The sequence below is a fragment of the Nomascus leucogenys genome, chromosome 14 (assembly GCF_006542625.1).
Source record: "Nomascus leucogenys isolate Asia chromosome 14, Asia_NLE_v1, whole genome shotgun sequence".
In the NCBI taxonomy this organism is placed as follows: domain Eukaryota; kingdom Metazoa; phylum Chordata; class Mammalia; order Primates; family Hylobatidae; genus Nomascus; species Nomascus leucogenys.
In genome coordinates, this window is record NC_044394.1 from 444222 (window position 1) to 466679 (window position 22458).

The following is a 22458-nucleotide window of genomic DNA, read 5'->3' on the forward strand; positions in this document are numbered from 1 at the left end:
GGGATTACAGGTATGAGCCACCGCACCCAGCCTTTAAAACTTTTATTATGTTCTTAGAGACGAGTTGTCACTTAATGTTGCCAGGGCCTGGAGTACAGTGGCTGTTCACAGGTGTGGTCCTAGCACACTACAGCCTCAAACTCCTGGGCTCAACTAGTCTTCCCGCCTTAGCCTCCCAAGTAGCTGGCACTACAGGCCTGCACCACTGTGCCCAGCTGCAAAGAATAATCTTAAAAATCAAGTATAATAACTTAAAAAGGAAAGAAAGCAGTAGAAAGATACTAAGGCATAAAGCTGTATCAGAGTAATATTGGCATAAAACTAGTGGCTTGCCTAGCTTAAACTTACGGAACAATAGTCTTAAATTGGTCATGAGGCCATTAGAAGTCCTATTGAAAACAAAATCAATCTTTAGAAAGAATCTTCTCCAAAACCCTAGAATGTATTATTGTAAAAATGGGAAATGTAAATGAAATGTTTATAAGTAAAGATAAAATTCACAGTAATAGTAAAACTTTCATGTCTGAGTGCGGTGAGGCCTGTAATCCTAGCACTTTGGGAGGCCGAGGCGGTGGATCACCTAAGGTTGGGAGTTCAAGACCAGCCTGACCAACATGGAGAAACCCCGTCTCTACTAAAAATTCAAAATTAGCCGGGCATGGTGGCGGGTGCCTGTAATCCCAGCTACTCAGGAGGCCGAGGCAGGAGAATTGCCTGAGCCCGGGAGGCAGAGGTTGCGGTGAGCCAAGATCATACCATTGCACTCCAGCCAGGGCAACAGGAGCGAAACTCTGTCTCAAAAAAAGAAAAAAGAAAGAAAAAACAAAAAACTTTCATGTCTGTGAGGTTGTGTAAACATGAATATTTAGATATGTTTTATGACTTTAATCCTGGATGCAGCTTATGGAACCACATTGCTTCTAATGATTATAAAGCCTTTGAGGAAAAAAAAACGCCTATTTCAGTTTTAGCACCCAGTCCTGTCTAGAAAGAACTTTCAGGTTTAAATTTAACACTGCCTTTTTTTCCTTTCCCTTTTCCTTTTCCTTTTCGTTTTCCTTTTGCCTTTCCTTTTCCTTTTTCTTTTTTTTTTTTGAGACAGGTTGTGATTGTGTTGCCCAGGCTGGAGTGCAGTAAATAGCACGATCATGGCTAGCTGCACCCTCGACCTCCCAGGCTCAAGCGATCCTTCTGCCTCAGCCTCCTGGGTAGCTGGGACTGTGCCACCACGCCTTGGCTACTTTTTGTATTTTTTATAGACATGGGGTTTTGCCATGTTGCCCAGGCCGGTCTCAAATTCCTGAGCTAAAGTTATCCTCCTGCCTTGGCCTCCTAATGTGTTGGGATTACAGGTGTGAGCCACCATACCTGACCAACACTGCCTTTTCTTTCATGTGTTATAGTTGTGCATTAATAATCTTCCCAGAGCTGGACACAGTGGTTCACACCTATAATCCCAGCATGTTGGGGGGCCAAGACGGGCGAATCACTTGAGGTCAGGAGTTCGAGACCAGCCTGACCAACATGGTGAAACCCTGTCTGTACTAAAAATACAAAAACTAGCTGGGCATGGTGGCGCATACCTGTAATTCCAGCTACTTTGGAGGCGGAGGCAGAATAATTGCTTGAACCTGGGAGGCAGAGCTTGCAGTGGGCTGAGATGGCACCACTGCGCTCCATCCTGGGCAACAGAGTGAGTGAGACTGTTTCAAAAAAATACATAGTGATAATCCACCTAGTAACAGTGAAGTTTTGTGTGAAGGAAAGGTGATATTTTGGAATTTTGATTTACATGGTTTGGTTTTTAGTGTTATAAAATTAAATTTGGGATAGAGCAGTTTTGGAATATATCTGAAGGAGTTACAGAAGTACCAGTGGGAGAGAATTAAACATTGGTTTTATGTTAATAGTTTTTCCCCATACTGTGGGAACCCACCAAGAGAATTGCTTGGAGCCAGGAGTTTGAGACCAACCTGGGCAACGTAGCAAGTCCCTGTCTTTCCAAAATATTTTTAAAAATTTGCCAGGCATGGTGCTTGCACCTGTAGTTGTAGTTTACTTGGGAGGCTGATGTGTTAAGGATCTTCTAAGCAAAAAGATGGAGCTGAATTGCTTTAAATGAGTGTTATCTGTGATTTAGATGGTTATTTCCAAATCGTAACTATGAAAGAGATGAAATGATAAGAACAGCGTAAGAGTTTTTAAAAATTAAAAATTGTCCTTTATTTTGGGATGTCTTTCCCATATTTGTTTTTGCTACTGGGGGGTCAGCAGGTGATGATTAAAAATAGATAAAATACTAGTTATACGAGTATTGCAGATTTTTTCTTTTATCGAAATTCAGGAGTCTGAAAATCACTAATTTACCTAATATGATTCAACAAATTCTTATATTGGTTGAAACATACATACCTCAAGAGAAATGAGAAAATAGTTATTTGGCACCCTTCTCCAATATAGTTTTAAAACCAAGCAATTTTTTAAGTACCTTTGTTTTTCTTTACTAGGTTTGTAAATATTATCTCTGTGGTTTTTGTCCTGCGGAATTGTTCACAAATACACGTTCTGATCTTGGTAAGTGAATTTTCTGTGTAACTTTTATCAAATTTATGATATCTAAAATGTTGAATAGGAGTGGTGAAAGGAAAAAAACTGATTCTTTATAATTCTGTAAAGTTTTTTCTTAAAGATTTGCTAATAAGTAATTTCTTACTTGGTTTAGATATTTGAATGTATTAATAAATGTCAGTCTGATTAAACGTGGTGGCTTAATTAAACATACATGTCTATTTCCACTCCCTCCCAAAACTCCACTTAAGTGAAAACATTTTTAAAAAGATGTATATGGAAGAGGAGATAACGTTAGAGGTGTCAGCAGATTTTTGGAAGATGACAAGTGGATGGAGGAGTAGCAGCAAACGCAACAGAGCAGAGCAACCTGTACCCTAAAAGCCTGCAGAAGGGGATACTAAACAGAAGCGAGTGTTTGATCAGCAGAACCCTGGACAGGCTCAGGATTTGGAGGCACCAGGTACCACAGAAGGCAGGGTTGAGTCATGGGGCTGAAAATGAGAGAGATTAGTCTGTAGTCTAGTTCAGGGTTTCTCAGCCTTGACATTGTTGACATTTTGAGCCAGTTTTGGAGGGGGCTTTTCATGCATTGTGGGATGTTTAGCAACATCTCTGGCCTTTACCCACTAGATAACCAGTAGCACCCCCTGTTGCGACACCCCAAAATGTCTTCAGACATTGCCAGATGTCCCCCAGGATGCAAAATTGCCACTAGTGTAGGTGGTCCTGTGCATCTGTTGATCTTACTCTCCTCCCCATAGACCCCAGGAGAAGAGAGGGTTATTTTCTGGAGAAATTGGACTAGAGAGACTAGTTTATCTGAACCACAAAATAGAAAAAAAAATTGACTATTTCCTCAGTTCTCTCAAGGATGGTACATAACCAGGATCATTCTGGATACATAAAAGAAGTCAATTCATTATGTACAATGTTTGCCTTAGAGCATTAGGAGCGTATTAAGGTAGCACCAGTCTAGATCTTGAGATTTCAGACACAGCATGGGCAGTAGTAAGTTAAAAAAAGAATGTAAAAGAGAGCAAATGAATCTGTATTTTTATTGGTGGGGCTCTCCTCTGCCCTGTTCCTGGAAGGATACAGCCAGATGTTTTTCCCCAGGCAGAAGAAAAGAGGATTCTTCTCTAGAGAAAGTGAACAGTTCCTGAGAAGTGATCTCTACAGGTACTGACCCTTGGGGAATCTCTTAAAAGAAAGTCTTACTGCCTGATTTTCCTATGATAAAGCCCATTCATGAGCTGACAAACCCTGCCTAATCCCTACTAACTTCCAGTCAGATTTTGGAAGTGTCTTTAAAAAATTAGTTGCTTGCCAAGGATCACCAGCCAGACGTTCGAAGAAAGCCTTCAACACAAGAGATTAACAAAACCAACAGAGAAAGAAGAATTTAGTGGAATTGGAGATAATGGGGAAAGCAGAAGAGAGATTCTTCAAAATCTTAAGAAATTTAGTATCTTCAGAGACATATGAGAAGACACTATATTCTTCAGCAATAATAGGACGCCATAAAGAGGGAACTTGTGGAAAAAGTTTGAAAAACATTTTTTGAAAAACAGCTCTTAGAATTAAAACTGGAGAAATAGAACTGAAATCACTGGAAAGATTTGAAAATAAAATTAAGGAAATTTACTGGAATGTTGGGCAGTATGACAGAAGGATTTTTTAAAAACTTAACAAGAACTGTACTACCAGCTTAATAGTTGTGGACAGAATAAAAGCAGAGGGAATTGCTTAAGATAAAAAATTTGCGGTACTAAAGGACATTCATCTTTAGGTTGAGCAGGCCCTACAAGTGATCAGGACAGTGAATGAAAAAGATCCATACCTAGGCATACCCCTGTGAAATTTTAGAACATGGGGGTGGTGGGGGTGGGTGTAGGTCACAGAATTATGAATCAGAATGGCCTAAGACTGGTCAGTAACAACGGGGGAAGTTGAAGACATTGGAGAAACATCGTCAGGGTGCTGAGTGAAAATGTGTCTGCCAAGCTTAGCTATATAGCCAAACATCAACATATGAGGGGAAAAAAGACATTTTCAGATATACAGGGTCTCAACAGATTTATCTCCCATGGACCTTTTTTCAGGAAACTCCACCAAAACATGTCCATAAACCAAGAAAGAGGAAAGAAAAAACAAGAGATCCAGTAATTCTCATCTACTACAGAGCAGAAAAGGAATTCATCAGGACAGTAATTCTATAGTGAGCTTAGAAAATAAGTATCCCAGATTGAAGTAAGGCAGAAGGCCCATGGAAGAAAATGAAACTGATGATCTGATATATTTTGAGTCATATGTGAAATTAGTATTGAGATAGTTTCTATAGCTGAGTTGAAGTGTTTGAGAAGAATTTGAAAATATAGAGAAAAAACTAGGCTCACACCTGTAATCCCAGCACTTTTGGAGGCAAAGGAGGGCAGATCACTCGAGGTTAGGAGTTCAAGAACAGCTTGGCCAACAGGGTGAAATCCTGTCTCTACTAAAAATTAAAAAAAATTACCCAGGCATGGTGGTGGGTGCCTGTAATCCTAGCTACTTGGGAGGTTGAGGCAGGAGAATCCCTTGAACCTGGTAGGCGGAAGTTGCGGTGAACCAAAATTTCGCCGGTGCACTCCGGCCTGGGCAACAGAGCAAGACTCTATCTCAAAACAAAACAAAACAACAACAAAAAACATCAGAAGTGTCTCATAATGCACCTTTGTTTGGCCTGACAGTGAATAGTACTTGCATAATATGAACACTAAGTGTTTATCCAAAAATTTTAATGTCTAGGATTGATAAATAGCAAAATAAGCATAGAATTTTAAAAGGTGGAGGTAAATTCGAGAAGAAATGGAGAAGAGTTAAGATAATTGCTTTTTAGAGGTGGGAAGAAGTAGGAGTTAGGTACTAGTCTAGTGCTATTTGACTTTATATACAGATTTGAAAATAATAAAGTCAGCAATGGTTCAGTTCAGTGGTCTGCCCCCATCAGTTTTCTTTAGTGATGGCAATAAGGAACAATTTCCTTTCACCTTCCCTCCCTTTCTCCCTCCCTCCCTTCTCTTTTAACCATATATGGTTGCTATCCATTATATTGACTTTGAAGACTGAGCATATCAATTTTATACCCTGTTTGGTTATGATGCTTCATGATTCAGTAGGATCAATTTAGATGGCTACAAACTACTCAGTGATAAAGTGAATCCTTTTTCTTTTTAAAAAGAAAAATAACTTTTTTTTGGCAAGAAAAGGTTGCTAATAATCACAGATAATTTATACAATTATATTTTTCCCCCAGGTCCATGTGAAAAAATTCATGATGAAAATCTACGAAAACAGTAAGTTATTTTGCTTGTCATTTCCCCCCCAGTTATTAGTTGGTTTAAGAGGGACAAGGGTTGAGGAATAATTGGAATTAAATGTAAAATGAGGTCTGAGAGAAGTCCAGTCACTCGCTGGGGATAGTAAGAAAGTTCTGTAGCTTCACTAATGATACTGATAGCTACCACATGAGTTTACCCTGTATGTCAAACTTTTTTTTCTATAGCTCATTTGCTTTTTTTTTTAAAATGAGTCTCACTGTGTCACCCAGGCTGGAGTGCAGTGGTATGATCTCAGCTTACTGCAACCTCCGCCTCCCAGGTTCAAGGGATTCTCCTGCCTCAAACTCCTGAGTAGCTGGGATTACAGGCGCCCACCACCATGCCTGGCTAATATTTTGTATTTTTAGTAGACACAGGGTTTCACCATGTTGGCCAGGCTGGTCTCAAACTGCTGACCTCAAGTGATCTACCCACCTCGGCCTCCCAAAGTGCTGGGATTACAGGCATGAGCCACCACGCCCAGCCCTGATTTTATTCATGAGACTTGTCCTAGGTCCAGGGTCATAGATCCAGTACAGTGGTAAAGCCAGAGGTTAAACCCCTGTGTAAAGCTCTATGATGAGGGGCAATCAGAAAGTCACTTCAAATACACCTGGTTTACCCTGCAGCCTAAATGCAATAGTCGTTGAGGCTAGTTAAGATAGAATATTTGAGTTGTAATGGCTGAAGATTTGGAAATGAGTACTTGTTTATTTTCATGTTACCAGGTATGAGAAGAGCTCTCGTTTCATGAAAGTTGGCTATGAGAGAGATTTTTTGCGATACTTACAGAGCTTACTTGCAGAAGTAGAACGTAGGATCAGACGCGGCCATGCTCGTTTGGCATTATCTCAAAACCAGCAGTCTTCTGGGGTAAGTGAAGTCAACTCAGTCTTTGTAAAGGGTCCTTGTTTTCTGGAGATTCAGAGACCTCCCTAATATTTTTGAAACTTGTCTTCTGTTCATTACTTTGTTCTTTTAAAATGATATGAAACTTACAAGGCATTCATTTTTTTTTCCAGTCTTTATTAGCAAACATAACATTGATTTTGCTAACCATAAGATTTTTCTTTCTTTTTTCTTGAGGCCAAGATTTTTCTCTTAAATAGTAGTAACTGACAACATGTGATTGACCAACAGAAGTTGAAGATAATTGAATTACTATCCTTTCAATTAAGCATTTTAATTATTAAATAGAAATATTATGTATGGTATGTGCAAGTTTGCATGTTTATCTTTGTTTTCAACTTGTTGGTAATATGTTTTATTGTCTTCAACAGGCCGCTGGCCCAACAGGCAAAAATGAAGAAAAAATTCAGGTTCTAACAGACAAAATTGATGTACTTCTGCAACAGGTGAGAATTGTGTGCATTAGTGTCAGGAAATAATTTGAAACAGGCATGTAACCGGCAAAAATATAAGGATGGGCCAAGCATGGTAACTCGTGTATAATCCCAGCACTTTGGGAGGCCGAGGCCGGAGGATTGCTTTTCAGCCCAAGAATTTGAGACCAGTCTGGGCAACAAAGTGAGACCCGGTCTCTACAAAAATTAGGCAGGGTGATGGTGTGTACCTGTGGTCCCAGCTACACTGGAGGCTGAGTTAGGAGAATTGCTTAAGCCTGCAAGGGCGAGGCTGCAGTGAGACGTGTCTGTGCCACTGCACTCCAGCTTGGGCAACAGAGTGAGACCTTGTCTTGTGTGTGTGTGTGTGTACATGTACATTTGTATGTATCTAAAAGGATAGCAAATATGAAAAGATGTTCAACACTATTAGTTGTTAGGGAAATACCGATTAAAACTACAATCAGATACCTATTAGACACCTATTAGAATAGCTAAAATTAAACTGATCATACCAGCTATTGGCAAGGATGTGAGCCAGCTGGAACTGGGGTATAATATTGCACAACCACTTCGGAAAAAATAGTCTCATTTTTTTCTTTCATATTCCTGCAGATCGTATTGGAGTCTGTTTTGTTGTTGTTGTTACTGTTCTTTTAAGACAGTCTTGCTTTGTCACCCATGCTGGAGTGCAGTGGCGCGATCTCAGCTCACTGCAACCTCTGCCTCCCAGGTTCAAATGATTCTCCTGCCTCAGCCTCCCAAGTAGCTAGGATTACAGGTGTGCGCCACCATCCCTGGCTGATTGTTGTATTTTTAATAGAAATGGGGTTTCACTGTGCTGGCCAAGCTGGTCTCAAATTCCTGACCTCAAGTAATCCACCCACCTTGGCCTCCCGAAGTGTTGAGATTACAGGTGTAAGCCACTGTGCCTGGCCCTGGAGTCTGTTGCGTAAAAAGTTAAAAATGTACCATGAGCCATTCTACTCCCAAATATTTATCCAAGAGAAATGAAAACATATGTCTACACAAAGATTTACACTCCAGTGTTCGTGAGTGCTATATTCATAATGGCACAAAAAAATAAAAACCCAGACTGGAATCAATTAAAATACCCATCAGCAGGTGAGTGGATAATTAAATCATGATGTATCTATATCGTGGAATGCCTATCAGTAATAAAAAGGAATTAGCTACATAAGACAATATGGATGGATCTTAAAATAATTAGGCTGAGTGAAAGAAGCCAGACAAAAAAGGAATATAGACTCTATGACTCTATATAAAATTTTAGAAAATGCATATTTACCTATAGTGACAGAAAGCAGATCTGTGGTTGCCTAGGGATTGTGTTTGGAATTCAGGCGGGAGGAGGTGCTGAAAAGAGTGGGTGGCTCACACCTGTAATCCCAGCACTTTGGGAGGATTGCTTGAGCTCAGCAGTTCAAAACCAGCCTGGGCAACATAGATGCTGCCTCTCCCTTTTTTTTTAAAAAAAAAAAAAAAAAAAAAAAACAGTCTCACGTCATCATCCAGGCTGGAGTGCAGTGGCACGATCTTGGCTCACCGCAACCTCCACCTCCTGGGTTCAAGCAGTTCTCCTGCCTCAGTCTCCCCAGTAGCTGGGATTACAGGTGCCCGCCACCATGCTTGGCTAATTTTTTGTGTGTGTATTTTTAGTAGAGATGGAGTTTCAACATGTTGGCCAGGCTGGTCTTGAACTCGTGACCTCAGGTGATCTGCCCACCTTGGCCTCCCAAAGTGCTTGGATTACAGGCATGAGCCATCACGTCCGGCTGAAAGTGCATTTTTCTTAACACATCAGTTATACTTTATTGAAGTATAAAAAAAACTAGGATCAATTAAACCCAAAGAGGCTTTTGTAAATAAAACTAAACAAAAAAGATGGAAAACAACCACTAATGAACCATGGGGAAAAAAGACAATAGTTGGGTTTGAAAGAAATCTTAACTGTTTTTCCCCCCACTCTTCTAAGATTGAAGAATTAGGGTCTGAAGGAAAAGTAGAAGAAGCCCAGGGGATGATGAAATTAGTTGAGCAATTAAAAGAAGAGAGAGAACTACTAAGGTCCACAACCTCGGTGAGTAAACCTTATTTCACATTATCTCACCTGTCCGTTAACAGTTAGTAGGAACTCATTTTTATTTGAGAACCTTTGAAAACTGATGTTCTAAACTTAGAGTCAGCACAATTTGTAGGCCACAAGATCTGTGGCAACTACTAAGCTCTGCCTGTGTGCAGTATGCAAGCAACTTTAGGTAGTACAAGAAACAAACGGGTGTGGTTGTATCCCAATAAAATGTTAGAAAAAGGCCTCTCTGGCTTGCCAATCACTGCCTTAAACCATAAATTTTCATATGAGCCTGGTTTTATTTTCATTTTTGTTGTAGTAAATTACTCAGTACTTACTAACATCTTTGTTAAAAATTAATACACCCTTAAAATATCTAACTCTTTTAAGTGGAGGATAGAATATACGTGTTTCAGATACTGTTGATTGCAGAATATAATTGGTCATTGGTTCCTCCATATTGAATAGGATATGTTCAGATTATAGTCAATGTGCTTAGTTCCTTAATTAGTTTTGTATATGGACATCATATCCCTTGAACCTAAGCAAGGAATGAATTCATATTAAAATAGGTGGCTTTCTGAAAGGTGATTTAAATTTTGAAAGGTAATGTGGGTGTTGAACATTGAACAGTGGGTCTCAACATTTTTTTCTGCATGATTCAGTAAGTTAGTTGCTGTTACCTTAAACATCCCTCTCTAAAAGTTGACCACTTGTAGCCCAATATTACTGATTTGGGGAAATGGAAAAGAGCAATTTACACACATTAGAAATCTTTTCTAAATGTTGAGTACTTTCCTGGGATTTGTTTCTCTTCCTCAGATGTTCTTACAATAACTGATTTATCATTTTAGACAATTGAAAGCTTTGCTGCACAAGAAAAACAAATGGAAGTTTGTGAAGTGTGTGGAGCCTTTTTAATAGTAGGAGATGCCCAGTCCCGGGTAGATGACCATTTGATGGGAAAACAACACATGGGCTACGCCAAAATTAAAGCTACTGTAGAAGAATTAAAAGTAAGTTTTTTTGTTTGTTTGTTTTGAGGCAGATTGTTGCTCTGTCACCTGGAGTGCAGTGACTCGATCTCAGCTCACTGCCACCTCCACCTCCCAGGTTTAAGCAATTCTCATGCCTCAGCCTCCTGAGTAGCTGGGAGTACAGGCATGTGCCACCATGCCTGGCTAATTTTTTTTGTTTGTTTTGTTTTTGAGACAGTCTTGCTTTGTCACCCAGGCTGGAGTACAGTGGCGTGATCTCAGCTCACCGCAACCTCCACCTCTGGGGTTCAAGCAATTCTCGTGCCTCAGCTTCCCAAGTAGCTGGGATTACAGGCACACACTACCAGGCCCGGCTGATTTTTGTATTTTTTTAATAGAGACGGGGTTTTTTCCTGTTGGCCAGGCTGGTCTTGAACTCCTGCCTCAGGTGATCCGTCCTCGTCAGCTTCCCAAAGTGCTGAGCCACTGCACTTCGCCAGCATAAGTTTCTTCTAAAGATACATTTTAGCTATTTAAAAAAATCTATTTTAGCTATAGCTACAGCTTTTAGCTATCACTAGCTATAGATAAAAATAACTATTTTAATATGGCTTAAATAGAGATATGACCCTCTCATTGATATTTTCCTATGTTTAATTATTTTTGAAGCATTGTGAGTTCTGTGAAATTTTGCTGTTTATCGAACTATGAAAGCACTTGATTTTCTTAACTCTTGAGTGCCAGAAATTTGGGGAGAATATTCCTGAGGATTTAGACAAATAATGATACCTTGTGTATATACATGGTGTTGGAATGTCTACATATCCCTTAAGGGCATCATTTCCATAAGTTGGTCTACAGGTAACTTCACATTAGTTGACCATTGTTTAACAATGCTTTAAAGTTACATTTGCATAAGAATCCAACTTGATTTTTCTAGGAAAAGTTAAGGAAAAGAACCGAAGAACCTGATCGTGATGAGCGTCTAAAAAAGGAGAAGCAAGAAAGAGAAGAAAGAGAAAAAGAACGGGAGAGAGAAAGGGAAGAAAGAGAAAGGAAAAGACGAAGGGAAGAGGAAGAAAGAGAAAAAGAAAGGGCTCGTGACAGGGAAAGAAGAAAGAGAAGTCGTTCACGAAGTAGACACTCGAGCCGAACATCAGACAGAAGATGCAGCAGGTCTCGGGACCACAAAAGGTCACGAAGTAGAGAAAGAAGGCGAAGCAGGTATATATAAAACACCTAAGACTGATGTCCAGCTCATAATGAGTGTGCAATAACAATAATAATTTACTAGTATTATTCCTTGGAATGGTACTTGGGAAGCTCTTAAGCATCTTTAAGTGATAGGATGGGTTGTGAGAGCGCAATCAGTGAATAAAATAGTTCCATCTTCAGGGCAACTTCTGTGCTATTTCCCACCTGTCTAGGAAATTTCACACAATCTTTTTACAAAGTTAGACTACCTGATGGTCTCTTAAGTGCTTGTCATACTGATTCCGAGAAATAAAATATGAAATCAGCCATACTGTTTTAATTATAATTACAAATTGAAGAAGAGTCTTAAAGAGCACAACGATAACCATCTTAGTACTATTGGAGATGAATTTAGAAAGATTTTCCATAATTCTTAGTTCTTAAGATTTCTAATGTAAATATGTTTTAGAGGGTAAGTTTTGCTTAGTCTTGTTAATTAATAGCATCTACTTCAAGGCCTTTACTTATCGTAATACTGGCTGAAGTTGCCTTTTGGTTTTAAATTATTAAGAAGTAGAGATCGACGAAGAAGCAGAAGCCATGATCGATCAGAAAGAAAACATAGATCTCGAAGTCGGGATCGAAGAAGATCAAAAAGCCGGGACCGAAAGTCATATAAGCACAGGAGCAAAAGTCGGGACAGAGAACAAGATAGAAAATCCAAGGAGAAAGGTTAGTTTGTATGAGAATTCAGTTCATTAAGAAACTGTTTTCACACCCTAATCGCCCCACTCACTTTTCTCCAGACACAGGCAAAGATCCATTTCATACATACTCCTTTTCACTTTGAGGAACACTGTTCAGTAGGGGACAGGCATTCTTTCCCCCTCTCTTACTTAGATTTGTGAAAATGACAGTTTATCTCGTGTTTTCTTAGATGTTAAACAACATCTTTCAGTTGATAACCTGAAGGTTTTTCATGTAGATTCTTTTAAGTATTACATTACTTTTCAGGGTTATTAGGCGTAGGATTTATCATATTACCTTGGTTATTGGCTACTTTTTTTTTTTTTTTTACACACTGCAGTGTTTCATAATATGTCTTATGAAGTGAGTGTACATTGTTGCATTAGTCTTCATTTGTAGCATTCATTTAAGTTAGTAATTAACATCTAAGTCCCTAGAAGTTGAATTGCTTACATGTGTCTTACACATGTTTTCAATGGGATCAACATGCTCTTTCCCCTCTACTTTTTCTTTTCTTTTTTTTTTTTTTTTTTTGTGGCATCCCAGTAGCTGATTTACTGTGCTGTTGGCACTATTAATGGACTTTTTAATTTTGTGTGATATGTTTTCACAAGAATATTCTCATCTAACGTAGCCTTGATTGGAAGATAACTCTGTTAACCATCAGGGTCTCCTGTCTGAGTTTTGTGTTCTTCTATTTTGTATTTTTTAAATAAAAGATATAAAATATCTTTTATTTTGTATTGAATGAGCTGTTGTGCTTTGCATGGTTTTAGGAATGAGAGAAGGGTCCTATTTCTGATTTTCTCAGCTCTCCTTGTTTCATTTCATTCTACCTGTCTCTGTGTTTAATCACCAGCATAATATATGTGCTGCTATTAAGGTTTATTATACTAGTCTTTTATGTGTTATTATATCCTTTAATAGAACTGTCCTGGTTTTTTGTTTTCGTTTTTCCTCTAGACTCAGCTAGAACTAGCAGCACAAACTGTGGACATATTTTTTGGTCTCTGCTTTTATTAAAATAAGCACACACTCTTTTTCTGAAATATTTAACATATATTGGCTTTTACTGTAATGTGGGAAAGTGTTGAAAACTTTTGTCTTACTGCCAGATGTGCTAGTGTTTGCCATTCAAGTTGAGAACTTGCTTCTGTGATTCAAAAGGCAGTTGCTACAAAGGGTTAACTGATTTAACATTAGATTTAAGAATGTTTTACCCAATCTTTTTGCAAGACTTTCTGTGTAATGTATTTTTGGGATGAGAAGTCAACTCTTAAGAGCCAGGTATGACTATCAGGTCAAATTAATAATATTTGTTTTGAGAAAGTTTTTGGTTTTACATTTCCCTATTGTTAGCTTTAGTTGCTCTATTCTGTGTTATAATTTGTGACACTTAAAATTGTTGGGTTGGTTCGTAGGGATAAAAGCTAGCTAGCCTTCATAACTACTTGAAGTCAGAGTTGAGTAGTAAATGACACTGGTCTGACTAAAAACAGGCATATTTGTGTAATTTCTGGATAGAGCAAAAAGATGTCCAGAGTTGCTTACCTTTAATCCTAAAATTGTAATGATGATGACATGAAATTTAGTAAAACTTTTTATTGTTTTTTGTTTGTTTGTTTTTTGTTTTTTTTCAGACAGAGTCTCAGTGTCACCCAGGCTGAGTGCAGTGGCACGATCACGGCTCACTGCAGCCTCTACCTCCCCGGCCCAAGTGATCCTCTCACCTCAGCCTCCTGGGTGGCTGGGACTGTAGGTGCATACTACCATGCTTGGCTAATTTTTTTTTTTTTTTTTTTTTTTGGTAGAGATGGGGTTGTGCCATGTTGTCCAGTGTGATCGTGATCTCGATCTCCTGGGTTCAAGCAATCCTCCTGCCTCAGTCTCCTAAAGTGCTGGAGTTACAGGTGTAAGCCACCATGCCTGGCCCCTAGTAAAACTTTTCTTTAAGCAGAATAAGCTGAGTTATGTTTAGATTAGCAACAGACAGGGATTTTCCATGTGTGAGACTTGGTGCAAAGAGAGAAGATACCAAGAAAACTGTATCAGGTTTGTCTCCCATGATTGGGTATGCTATGACAGAGGTAAACATTGGAATCTCTTTTAGAAGTGATATAATTTATTGGCATTTTGAAAATGCTATGTAAAAATAATTAAAAATCAGTGTGCAGATGAGTGAATTAAAAAAATGTAAAAAAAAAAAATACAGAAAAGAAACTACCATGTAGCCATCCAGGCACTCTTATAAATGACTGAAGATCTGGACTTTGGGACCAGGTGTGAGCCACAGTGGGCATTTATTAACGGCAAATGAGAAAGAGCAAGTTTATTACTCCAGGTGCTATGATAGAAGCAGTTTATCTCACTCCACAAATGAAAAGTGGTTTCTCACACAAAGCTGTCAGCAACCAATGTAAGGTGCTCTCTTTGTCAAGAGAGTTTCCTTTTTTCATCCATAGCCCTAAAATCCACCACAAATTGTGGATGTCCTTAGGACTATTAAGATCTACCATATTTACATAGGGCAGAAGATAAGATTATTGGACTGACTACTAGTCCTCTACGGGACAACAAGACGACTTTTCCTCATTGAAGCTACCTGTGCACCGGAGAAGCCCATAAGGCACAAAGGGAGGACTTTCCCACAAGGTCAGTTAGAGCCCACTGTCCTGGCACAGTTCTCACAAGTGGACAGACAGACATGAAGCAAGTCTTGCGCTTAACTACTTGGACATTGCTTTGTGTATTTTGCAAGTGTTATGGACTAAATACGCTCTTTTACATAAGATCTTCAGTTCTCTGAGTGGGTGCCCCTCCCATACCATATTTTGTTTTCATTACTGTCTCTCCTAGATATTTGGTGTTATGTCTTCATAACTGTGCAGAAACTATGTAGAGGGTTCTGTTTCTCTTAAAATGTCTTTTTGTCTTATTAACTACTCTGCCAGACCAGCTATTCTTAGTAAGGGGAAAAGTAATTTTTCCAGAAAGTTTCTAGTTGGCTTTTTAACATTTTCTGTAGAAATTTTTTGTTGGGGGAATACTTGGAACCGAAAAGGCTAGACTATGCTTGCTCTGGTGTACTACTTTTACCTCTAGTCTGAGGTCTACCCATCCAAAGAATAGTAGAGGAAAAAGTTGTTTACCTTTTTCATTCTTCATTTGCAGCTGAGTTGAATTTTAATTTCTCTTTGGAAAAACAACTCTCAAATGGCATATATATTACTTTTCTTAGCAAAGCACAAAAGTTCAGTTGCTCAGATTGGGATTTAAGATCATTTTCTTTCATTAGGCTTATCCTTCTTGGATATTCAAGTATATATATATAATTTTTTGCATTTAGAAATATGTAGTTGTATTTTTTAAAATCTTTTAATTATTTTTTTACTTTTTCATTTTTACTTTAATAATTTTATGTATTTTTTGTTTTTTATTTTTTTTTTTTTTTTACAAATGAATTTACTTAAATATTATATTCTGCAATGTGCTTAATAGCTTCTCACCAATTGAGAGAATTTACCCACTGTTTTACCTTTGGCTTCCTTGAATTCCCTTTCCTGCCTTCTCTCTCATATATTACAGATTTTATCCCTTTGGTAAATTCACCAAACCATTGCTTGCAGTCTGTGGGAAATGATTGTCTCTCATCTCTCAGTTGTTTCACTTTTTTTCAAAATCATGTCTTTATTGTATTTTACTTTAAAATCCATGGTCAATGTCTTCTTTTATGGCAGAAAAGAGGGGATCTGATGATAAAAAAAGTAGTGTGAAGTCCGGTAGTCGAGAAAAGCAGAGTGAAGACACAAACACTGAATCGAAGGAAAGTGATACTAAGAATGAGGTCAATGGGACCAGTGAAGACATTAAATCTGAAGGTGACACTCAGTCCAATTAAAACTGATCTGATAAGACCTCAGATCAGACAGAGGTAAGTGTATTGTTTCTCACTTTGATTAGGGCTTTTTGTTACTGTTTGACAGTGCAGCGTAAGTATGCACAGATGAAGATGGAACTAAGCCGAGTAAGAAGACATACAAAAGCCTCTTCTGAAGGAAAAGACAGTGTAGTCCTGCAAAACATTTTGAGGTACATTGTTTTGTCTCAGCTATTTTGTAGCAGACTCGTGCCCCCATTAGTGTGCCTCTTTGGAAATTATCGTCCACATTTGTAATATAGTCGCCATTGAAAAGTTAATTATCCTTTTTTTTAGGGATTTTGATGTCATTTCTTTTTTTTTTTTTTAATAAAAAGGTTGAACTGTTTTTTTTTCTTTTTGGTATTAAGTCCATCTTGTGTTGGTACATTGGCAGAGACATATGCTTTAAAAACTTAATATCTCGGAGGCACATGTTGGACCACTTTGTTTTAATTAAACTGCTAGTATTTCTTTGTCAAGGATGTTTCTAGTTTTTTGCTTTATTGCCTTGCATTCTAATGCAGTTTGTTCTGTAACTCGAGAGCCAGTAGCATTGGATTGATGGAAGTGTAGGGTTTATGAATTATTGCAGCTGACTACCATACCTCACACAGCGTTGGTGTTGTGAGCGGCCCATGAAAAGCCCAATTAAAAATCAAGGATTCAGTCAAACTAAGCAGGTACTCATGCCAGGTACTCCTTTCTCTACCCACATCCATGTTTGAATGCTATTGCCTGTGATCTTTACGCTTAACTGTTGTGTATCTTTTTTGTTCTTTACAAGAAGTGCAGAGGGGTTTTTTGTGTATTGCGTGAAAACTTATAAAACAAATGTTAACAGAATGGAATTTTTTTTCAACTGTATGTAGGGCTGCAGTGGTGGCCAGAATTAGATATCTTTAAAGAATTTTAAATACAATAAACACTTCATATTATTCGCCTTGTTACACTCAATGCAATTCTCAAGTCTATAAGAGGTATGTGCTTAATATTTCCTACTGTGTAGGAGAATTTGCAGTCAGCCATAGCTATGTAGGAAGTCACTCACTGGCTGATACATTTAAAGCAGCAGTGTGAATAGCAAGGACAGACACCTTCAATTTGTGAAATCAAAGAACTGATGCACTGTATAGAATCAATTTGGGTTTTTAAAGAACTATTAAAAGTTAGGTACTGTAAGTGTTCTTAAAACCTGTAAACTTCATTCTGTGGGCTAGTGGCGTGGGACAAAATATTCCTAATGAAAGGAAGTACCAATTAGTTGATTTGTTGGTGGCATTCCCCTTTTGGGAAAGCAATATAAGGTTATGTCTGTGTGTGTCATTCACACGTAGGCAAGCATACACAGGCACATGGCTTTAAGAACCACACTGATGCCTTGATAATTGAAAAGAATACAAGCATTCCATATACACATGTTAATTAGCAGTTAGTGACTGGGCCAACACTTTCTCATAAAAATTGGCCTTTTACATGTCGTCTAATTATCATTTTTCCCCAAATTTTGCGTTGTAGGACTACTGTTAGAAGATTTTTGGAAGAATACTGAGAACGGCATAAAGTGAAGATCGACATTTAAAAAATGAGGTGAAAGAAAGCTATAGTGGCATAGAAAAAGTATAAAGCTCAGTTAGTTTTTTTATTATTATTATTATTATTAAAAGTTAATTCAGGACTGATGTGACCTACCAGATTTCAGAACATGTGTTAATAGTAGATATGCCACTGAAAACTTAGGTCCTGTATCATACTTTTTTCTTTAAGACTTTTTAAGAAATATTACTTAAACATGTGGCTTGCTCAGTGTTTAATTGCAAGTTTTCATTCTTGGACTTTGAAAACAGGATTAAACGTTAGTATTCATGTGAATCAGACTAAGTGGGATTTCATTTTTACAACTCTGCTCTACTTAGCCTTTGGATTTAGAAGTAAAAATAAAGTATCTCTGACTTTCTGTTACAAAGTTGATTGTCTCTGTCATTGAAAAGTTTTAGTATTAATCTTTTTCTAATAAAGTCATTGACTCTGAACTAGTCCCCTGTTTTAAATACAAGAGTTACACTATTACTAGAGGTGTTGGTGTACAGTTTTATCTAATCTGTTCTGTTTAAGACTAATTTTTATAGACTTTCTAATGTTTTAAATAATGGTGCTTCAATTTTAGGTGGTTATGAATAAATTTGAATTTTGCTTTTAATAACAGAGATGTACAGTGAACTAGAATATATTTTTACATCCCTGAGAGATTCATTTAGTAGAAAATTCCAAGTATCCTTCTGACAAGCACTCTAGCTAGCTAGCTATGAAATGATGTAGAAAAGCATTCAAGAGCTAGTTTTTGTTAAGTCCTGTATCAAGATTTCTTCTAACCCGGCTGTGTCAGTTTATAAATGTACTTGTGTATAGGGTGTGTAGTATATATGGCAAGGGTTTTTCCCCCCCTCTTAAGTGATTATTTTTGTGTCACATCTAGGAAAACTGGCAGCATGTTTCTATCGCCAGCTTCAACTGTATAAAAATATTCTCTCCAGCTACGTATATACACACATACATATATATCATAGCAATTCCTTGTGGTTTATAACTTTCAAATACTGCTATCAGTTTATAGGTAAAGAAACAGTGTGTTAAATGACTTACCCAGGGAGGGTCCTGTGGCTTCATGTTTATGGAGTTGCTAGGTCTCTGCCTCATGGTCCAGTGCCTAACTGTTAAGCCACTGTGTTCATTCTAATAGGCATAATGAATTGTTAAAGAATTTACTAAAATCTCTTCCACCAAATTTTGAAAAATAATGAAGCCCCCACTTTAGAGGCTCTGTATGAAAAAAATGCTGTGGAGACAGAGCCCTCCTGGCTCCTTAGCTGATCCTGGAGATGCAGCAATAGATGAATGGGTTATCTCTGAATTTGTAAGAGATGATTCACATGAAGATTAAGATAAAATGGGAAGTAAAATCTAACAAACACAAAGATAGCTCCCAGGCACTGCTTTGTGTAGTTTGACAAGAGTGTGGTTGTAGCAGCAAAGGACTTAAAGTGATAGTTTTTAAACCATATTCTGTCCCTAAGTATTAAAAAATCTAGGAAGTTACTAAAATAACAGATTTGTTCTGCTCTGCCTCATCTAGAATCAACGTCTAACTTAAATGAAGTACAATAAATGAGTTCATATGAAAAGGCTTCCTCTATGGACACTTAGATCTATTATAACTATTGAAGTTACCTGGGATTTGGGGGCAGTGGGAGGAGGACCTGCCTCCCCAGGGCATGTATGACTAAGGCCTGGCTTTAGTTACGGAGAGAGACCTAGAAGTTGAATTTTACACCCAAAATTGTTGTGACTGAAGAGGAACTGATTCTTGCTAACCAGCTCACAAGAATCCAGTATTGAGACCAGTTCACTAGAAGAAACATTTCTGCCATGCAGACCAAAAAGTTATTAGTTGGTGAATATGTATTTTCTCTTTGGAAAGTCTTTAAGGGGAGCAAACCAGTTTTTATCAGATTGCTTTGGAAGTTTGGAATCTGCAATCAGTTGGTCTTAAAAAAAAAACTTTATTTTGGAAATTTAAAGACATACACAAAAGAGGAACAATATAATTAATCTCTGTTAACTCATCACCAACAAGACTCATGACCACTCTTAATACTTCATGAGTGATTGTATTTGTATCCACTGTCTTCTATTATTTTCGAGCAAGTCTCAGACACACCACTTAATCTGTAAATAATTCAGCATGTATCTCTAAAAGACAAAGACCTCTTAAACAACAGTTCATTAGTATAAAACAAATTGGGTAAACTTTTGTTGGTCATCAAACTATATTAGCACTGGTCCAATAGTTTAATTTTCATTGAGCCTTTCAAGAGGATCGACCAGTCTGCTGCTCAAGACATCCTCTCCTCTGGAATGTAGAGATAATATATATCATGCTCCTTTTTGTTAAAACACGTTTTGTTTTGTTTTTTTCCTTCAAACATTGATTTTTCAGTTTGGGTTGAAACATCCTTCTTGTTTTCTTGAACTTGAGCTTATAATAACCTAGTCATATTGCTCAGCTCAGATATTTTTACCCCGTCTCCTTAGGCATTCTGGTTCCTTAAATACAGTTAGTGGCACAGAGGATAACCAACCTTATTTCCGAGGCCTGAGAACACTTGGACCACATATTGGTTGAGCTCAGCCACCTTCCGATTAAAGTTTTCAGAGTTGTAAGAACTGAAAATTTTTATGGCAGAGGTTCTCTGAGCCCTCATCCATTCTGTTTTTTAAAAATGCATTGCAGGTGGGCTATGTGAATATGTTTTTAAACATCTGATAATGTGCATGAAACAAAAAACACTTGAAGTTATTATGTGTACAATTATGTGAGATGGGACTTCATTCAGGATTGGTTTTCACGTTTGATTTCCTGAGGGATTTTTTAGTTGTTTGTGAAAGAACCCCAGGTCTACTTTTGGAATTTTGTATTATAATTGTAATGTTGCCCATGGTTAAAAAAAAAAGTGTTCAGTGATCTATGTCTCCTAGTACTCCTATCTCTCTGTTTTTCCTCTGCAGGAGCTTGCTGCTGTTAACGGTTATTCTTCCAAGTAGTTTTCTTTGTGGGGAGATGGGAGGTGGGAGGAAATGTAAACATATATGTATAGATCTTTCAAAATATATGACGGTATACCCGTATGTTCTGAGTCTTGCTGTTTTTACCTGGTAATATTTAGAAACATTTATTTTGAGATAAAGGAGACAGCACTTGTAAGTTGAACCTGTAGTTTTAAAAAGTACATTTCAAGTAAGCCAAAGCAGAGAAGTAAATGTATTTTTCATTGCTGTATCAGAATTTTGAATTTACTATTTTAAGAATTCAAGAGTTTTGTAGCTGATCTATTTCCTCCCCTCAGCCATCCCAAATAGGTCATTTGTCAACAGATTTCAGAATGTTTAGGAACAACAACTTTGGGAAACCGGAAACAATTTGGCATAAGTGGGTGTGCCATAACCCCTCTCATAGCCATTCACTCCCGGATACATACCCTAGAGAAACTCTTACACATGCGTACCAGGGGATGGATTTAAGCATTGTGTGTAATAGGAAGAAAAGAAAAAACCTGGGAAGACCCCAAGTGTCCACCAACAGTGTTGGATAAATACTGTGGTATATTCCAACAGTGGAATTCCACAGAAGTGAAACTGAACTGCAGCTATGTATGTGAACATGGACAAAACTCAACAATAGAAGGATCAAAAAAAGCAAGTTACAGAAGAATACCTCACTATGGTTCCATTTCAATGAAAGTCAAAAACAGGCTGTCAAATACATGATAAAAGGAAACGATTAAGACAGAATTTAATGTTAGCCATTTTGATGGAGAGAGAGGTGATCATGAGGGCACAGGGGTCTTCAGAGGAACTGGTGAGGGTCTATTTCTGAAGCCCTGTGGGCATTTTTTTTAAGCTGTATGTCTATGTGCTTTTGTATGTATGATATTTCTTAATAAAATTTAAATTTAAAAAGTGGGAAAAAGTCTTGGTGTAGGTAGTTACTAATAGATATATAAGCTGTAGTGTATTTCGTAAAATTAACCATCAGTGAGTGACAAATTTAAAGATGCTGTTTCTTGAGTGCCCAATTTAAGGCTTTATTTTGAGACAGGGTCTCTGTCTTGTCACCCAGGCTGGAGTGCAGTGGCACGAGCTCAGCTCACTGCATCTTCCGCCTCCTGGGTTCAAGCTATTCTCGTGCCTCAGCCTCCCAAGTAGCTGGGATTACAGCTGCACACCACCATACCTGGCTCATTTTTTTGTATTTTTAGTAGAGACGGTTTCACCATGTTGTCCAGGCTGATATTAAAACTCCTGACCTCAAATGATCAGGCCCACCCTGGCCTCCCAAAGTGCTGGGATTACAGGTACGAGCCACCGCGCCCAGTCTTCAAATTGAGGTCTTAATTGTAGTTCTTAAAAAGCTAGAAACGGCAACAAGAGCAAGACTCCGTCTCAAAAAAAAAAAAAAACCTAAGAAAAATCTAAATGTATGTTTTCTGTGTGATACCTTATTTTCATTTTAACATAATTTCTACTTGTATGCCAGCCAGGGAGCTGATGCTTTTGTTTTCCTGTCTAAACAGCTTCCAAAGAAGCTTTTCTCAGATTTAATGCCATTCTGGGAAAGAAAACTGCTTTACTGTGCTGTACTCCTTCCCTTGGCCCAAGTTAGATGGTCACCTCAGAGAGGCTGCTGCTTTGGCCTTGTTCT

The 22458-nt window shown here is 38.0% G+C and overlaps 1 protein-coding gene across 8 annotated transcripts in view; it reads left to right on the forward strand.

The window, feature by feature from the left end:
* Positions 1-21708, forward strand: part of LUC7L3 (LUC7 like 3 pre-mRNA splicing factor) — a 36635-nt gene extending 14927 nt beyond the window's left edge. For 2 of the 8 annotated variants that reach the window (XM_030826971.1, XM_030826976.1), the window contains exons 2-11: positions 2508-2574; positions 5867-5906; positions 6659-6803; positions 7211-7285; positions 9270-9374; positions 10220-10381; positions 11283-11566; positions 12108-12268; positions 16021-16161; positions 16267-21435. In XM_030826971.1, the coding sequence (XP_030682831.1) occupies positions 2508-2574; positions 5867-5906; positions 6659-6803; positions 7211-7285; positions 9270-9374; positions 10220-10381; positions 11283-11566; positions 12108-12268; positions 16021-16161; positions 16267-16457 (1371 nt within the window). In that variant the 3' untranslated portion in view covers positions 16458-21435. Of the gene's footprint in view, positions 1-2507; positions 2575-2914; positions 3032-3687; positions 3751-5866; positions 5907-6658; positions 6804-7210; positions 7286-9269; positions 9375-10219; positions 10382-11282; positions 11567-12107; positions 12269-14809; positions 14936-16020; positions 16215-16243 lie in introns of those variants that run through there. The other 6 variants (XM_030826977.1, XR_004033247.1, XM_030826973.1 and 3 more) reach the window with 6 other exon arrangements.
* The last annotated feature ends 750 nt before the right edge of the window (positions 21709-22458 follow it).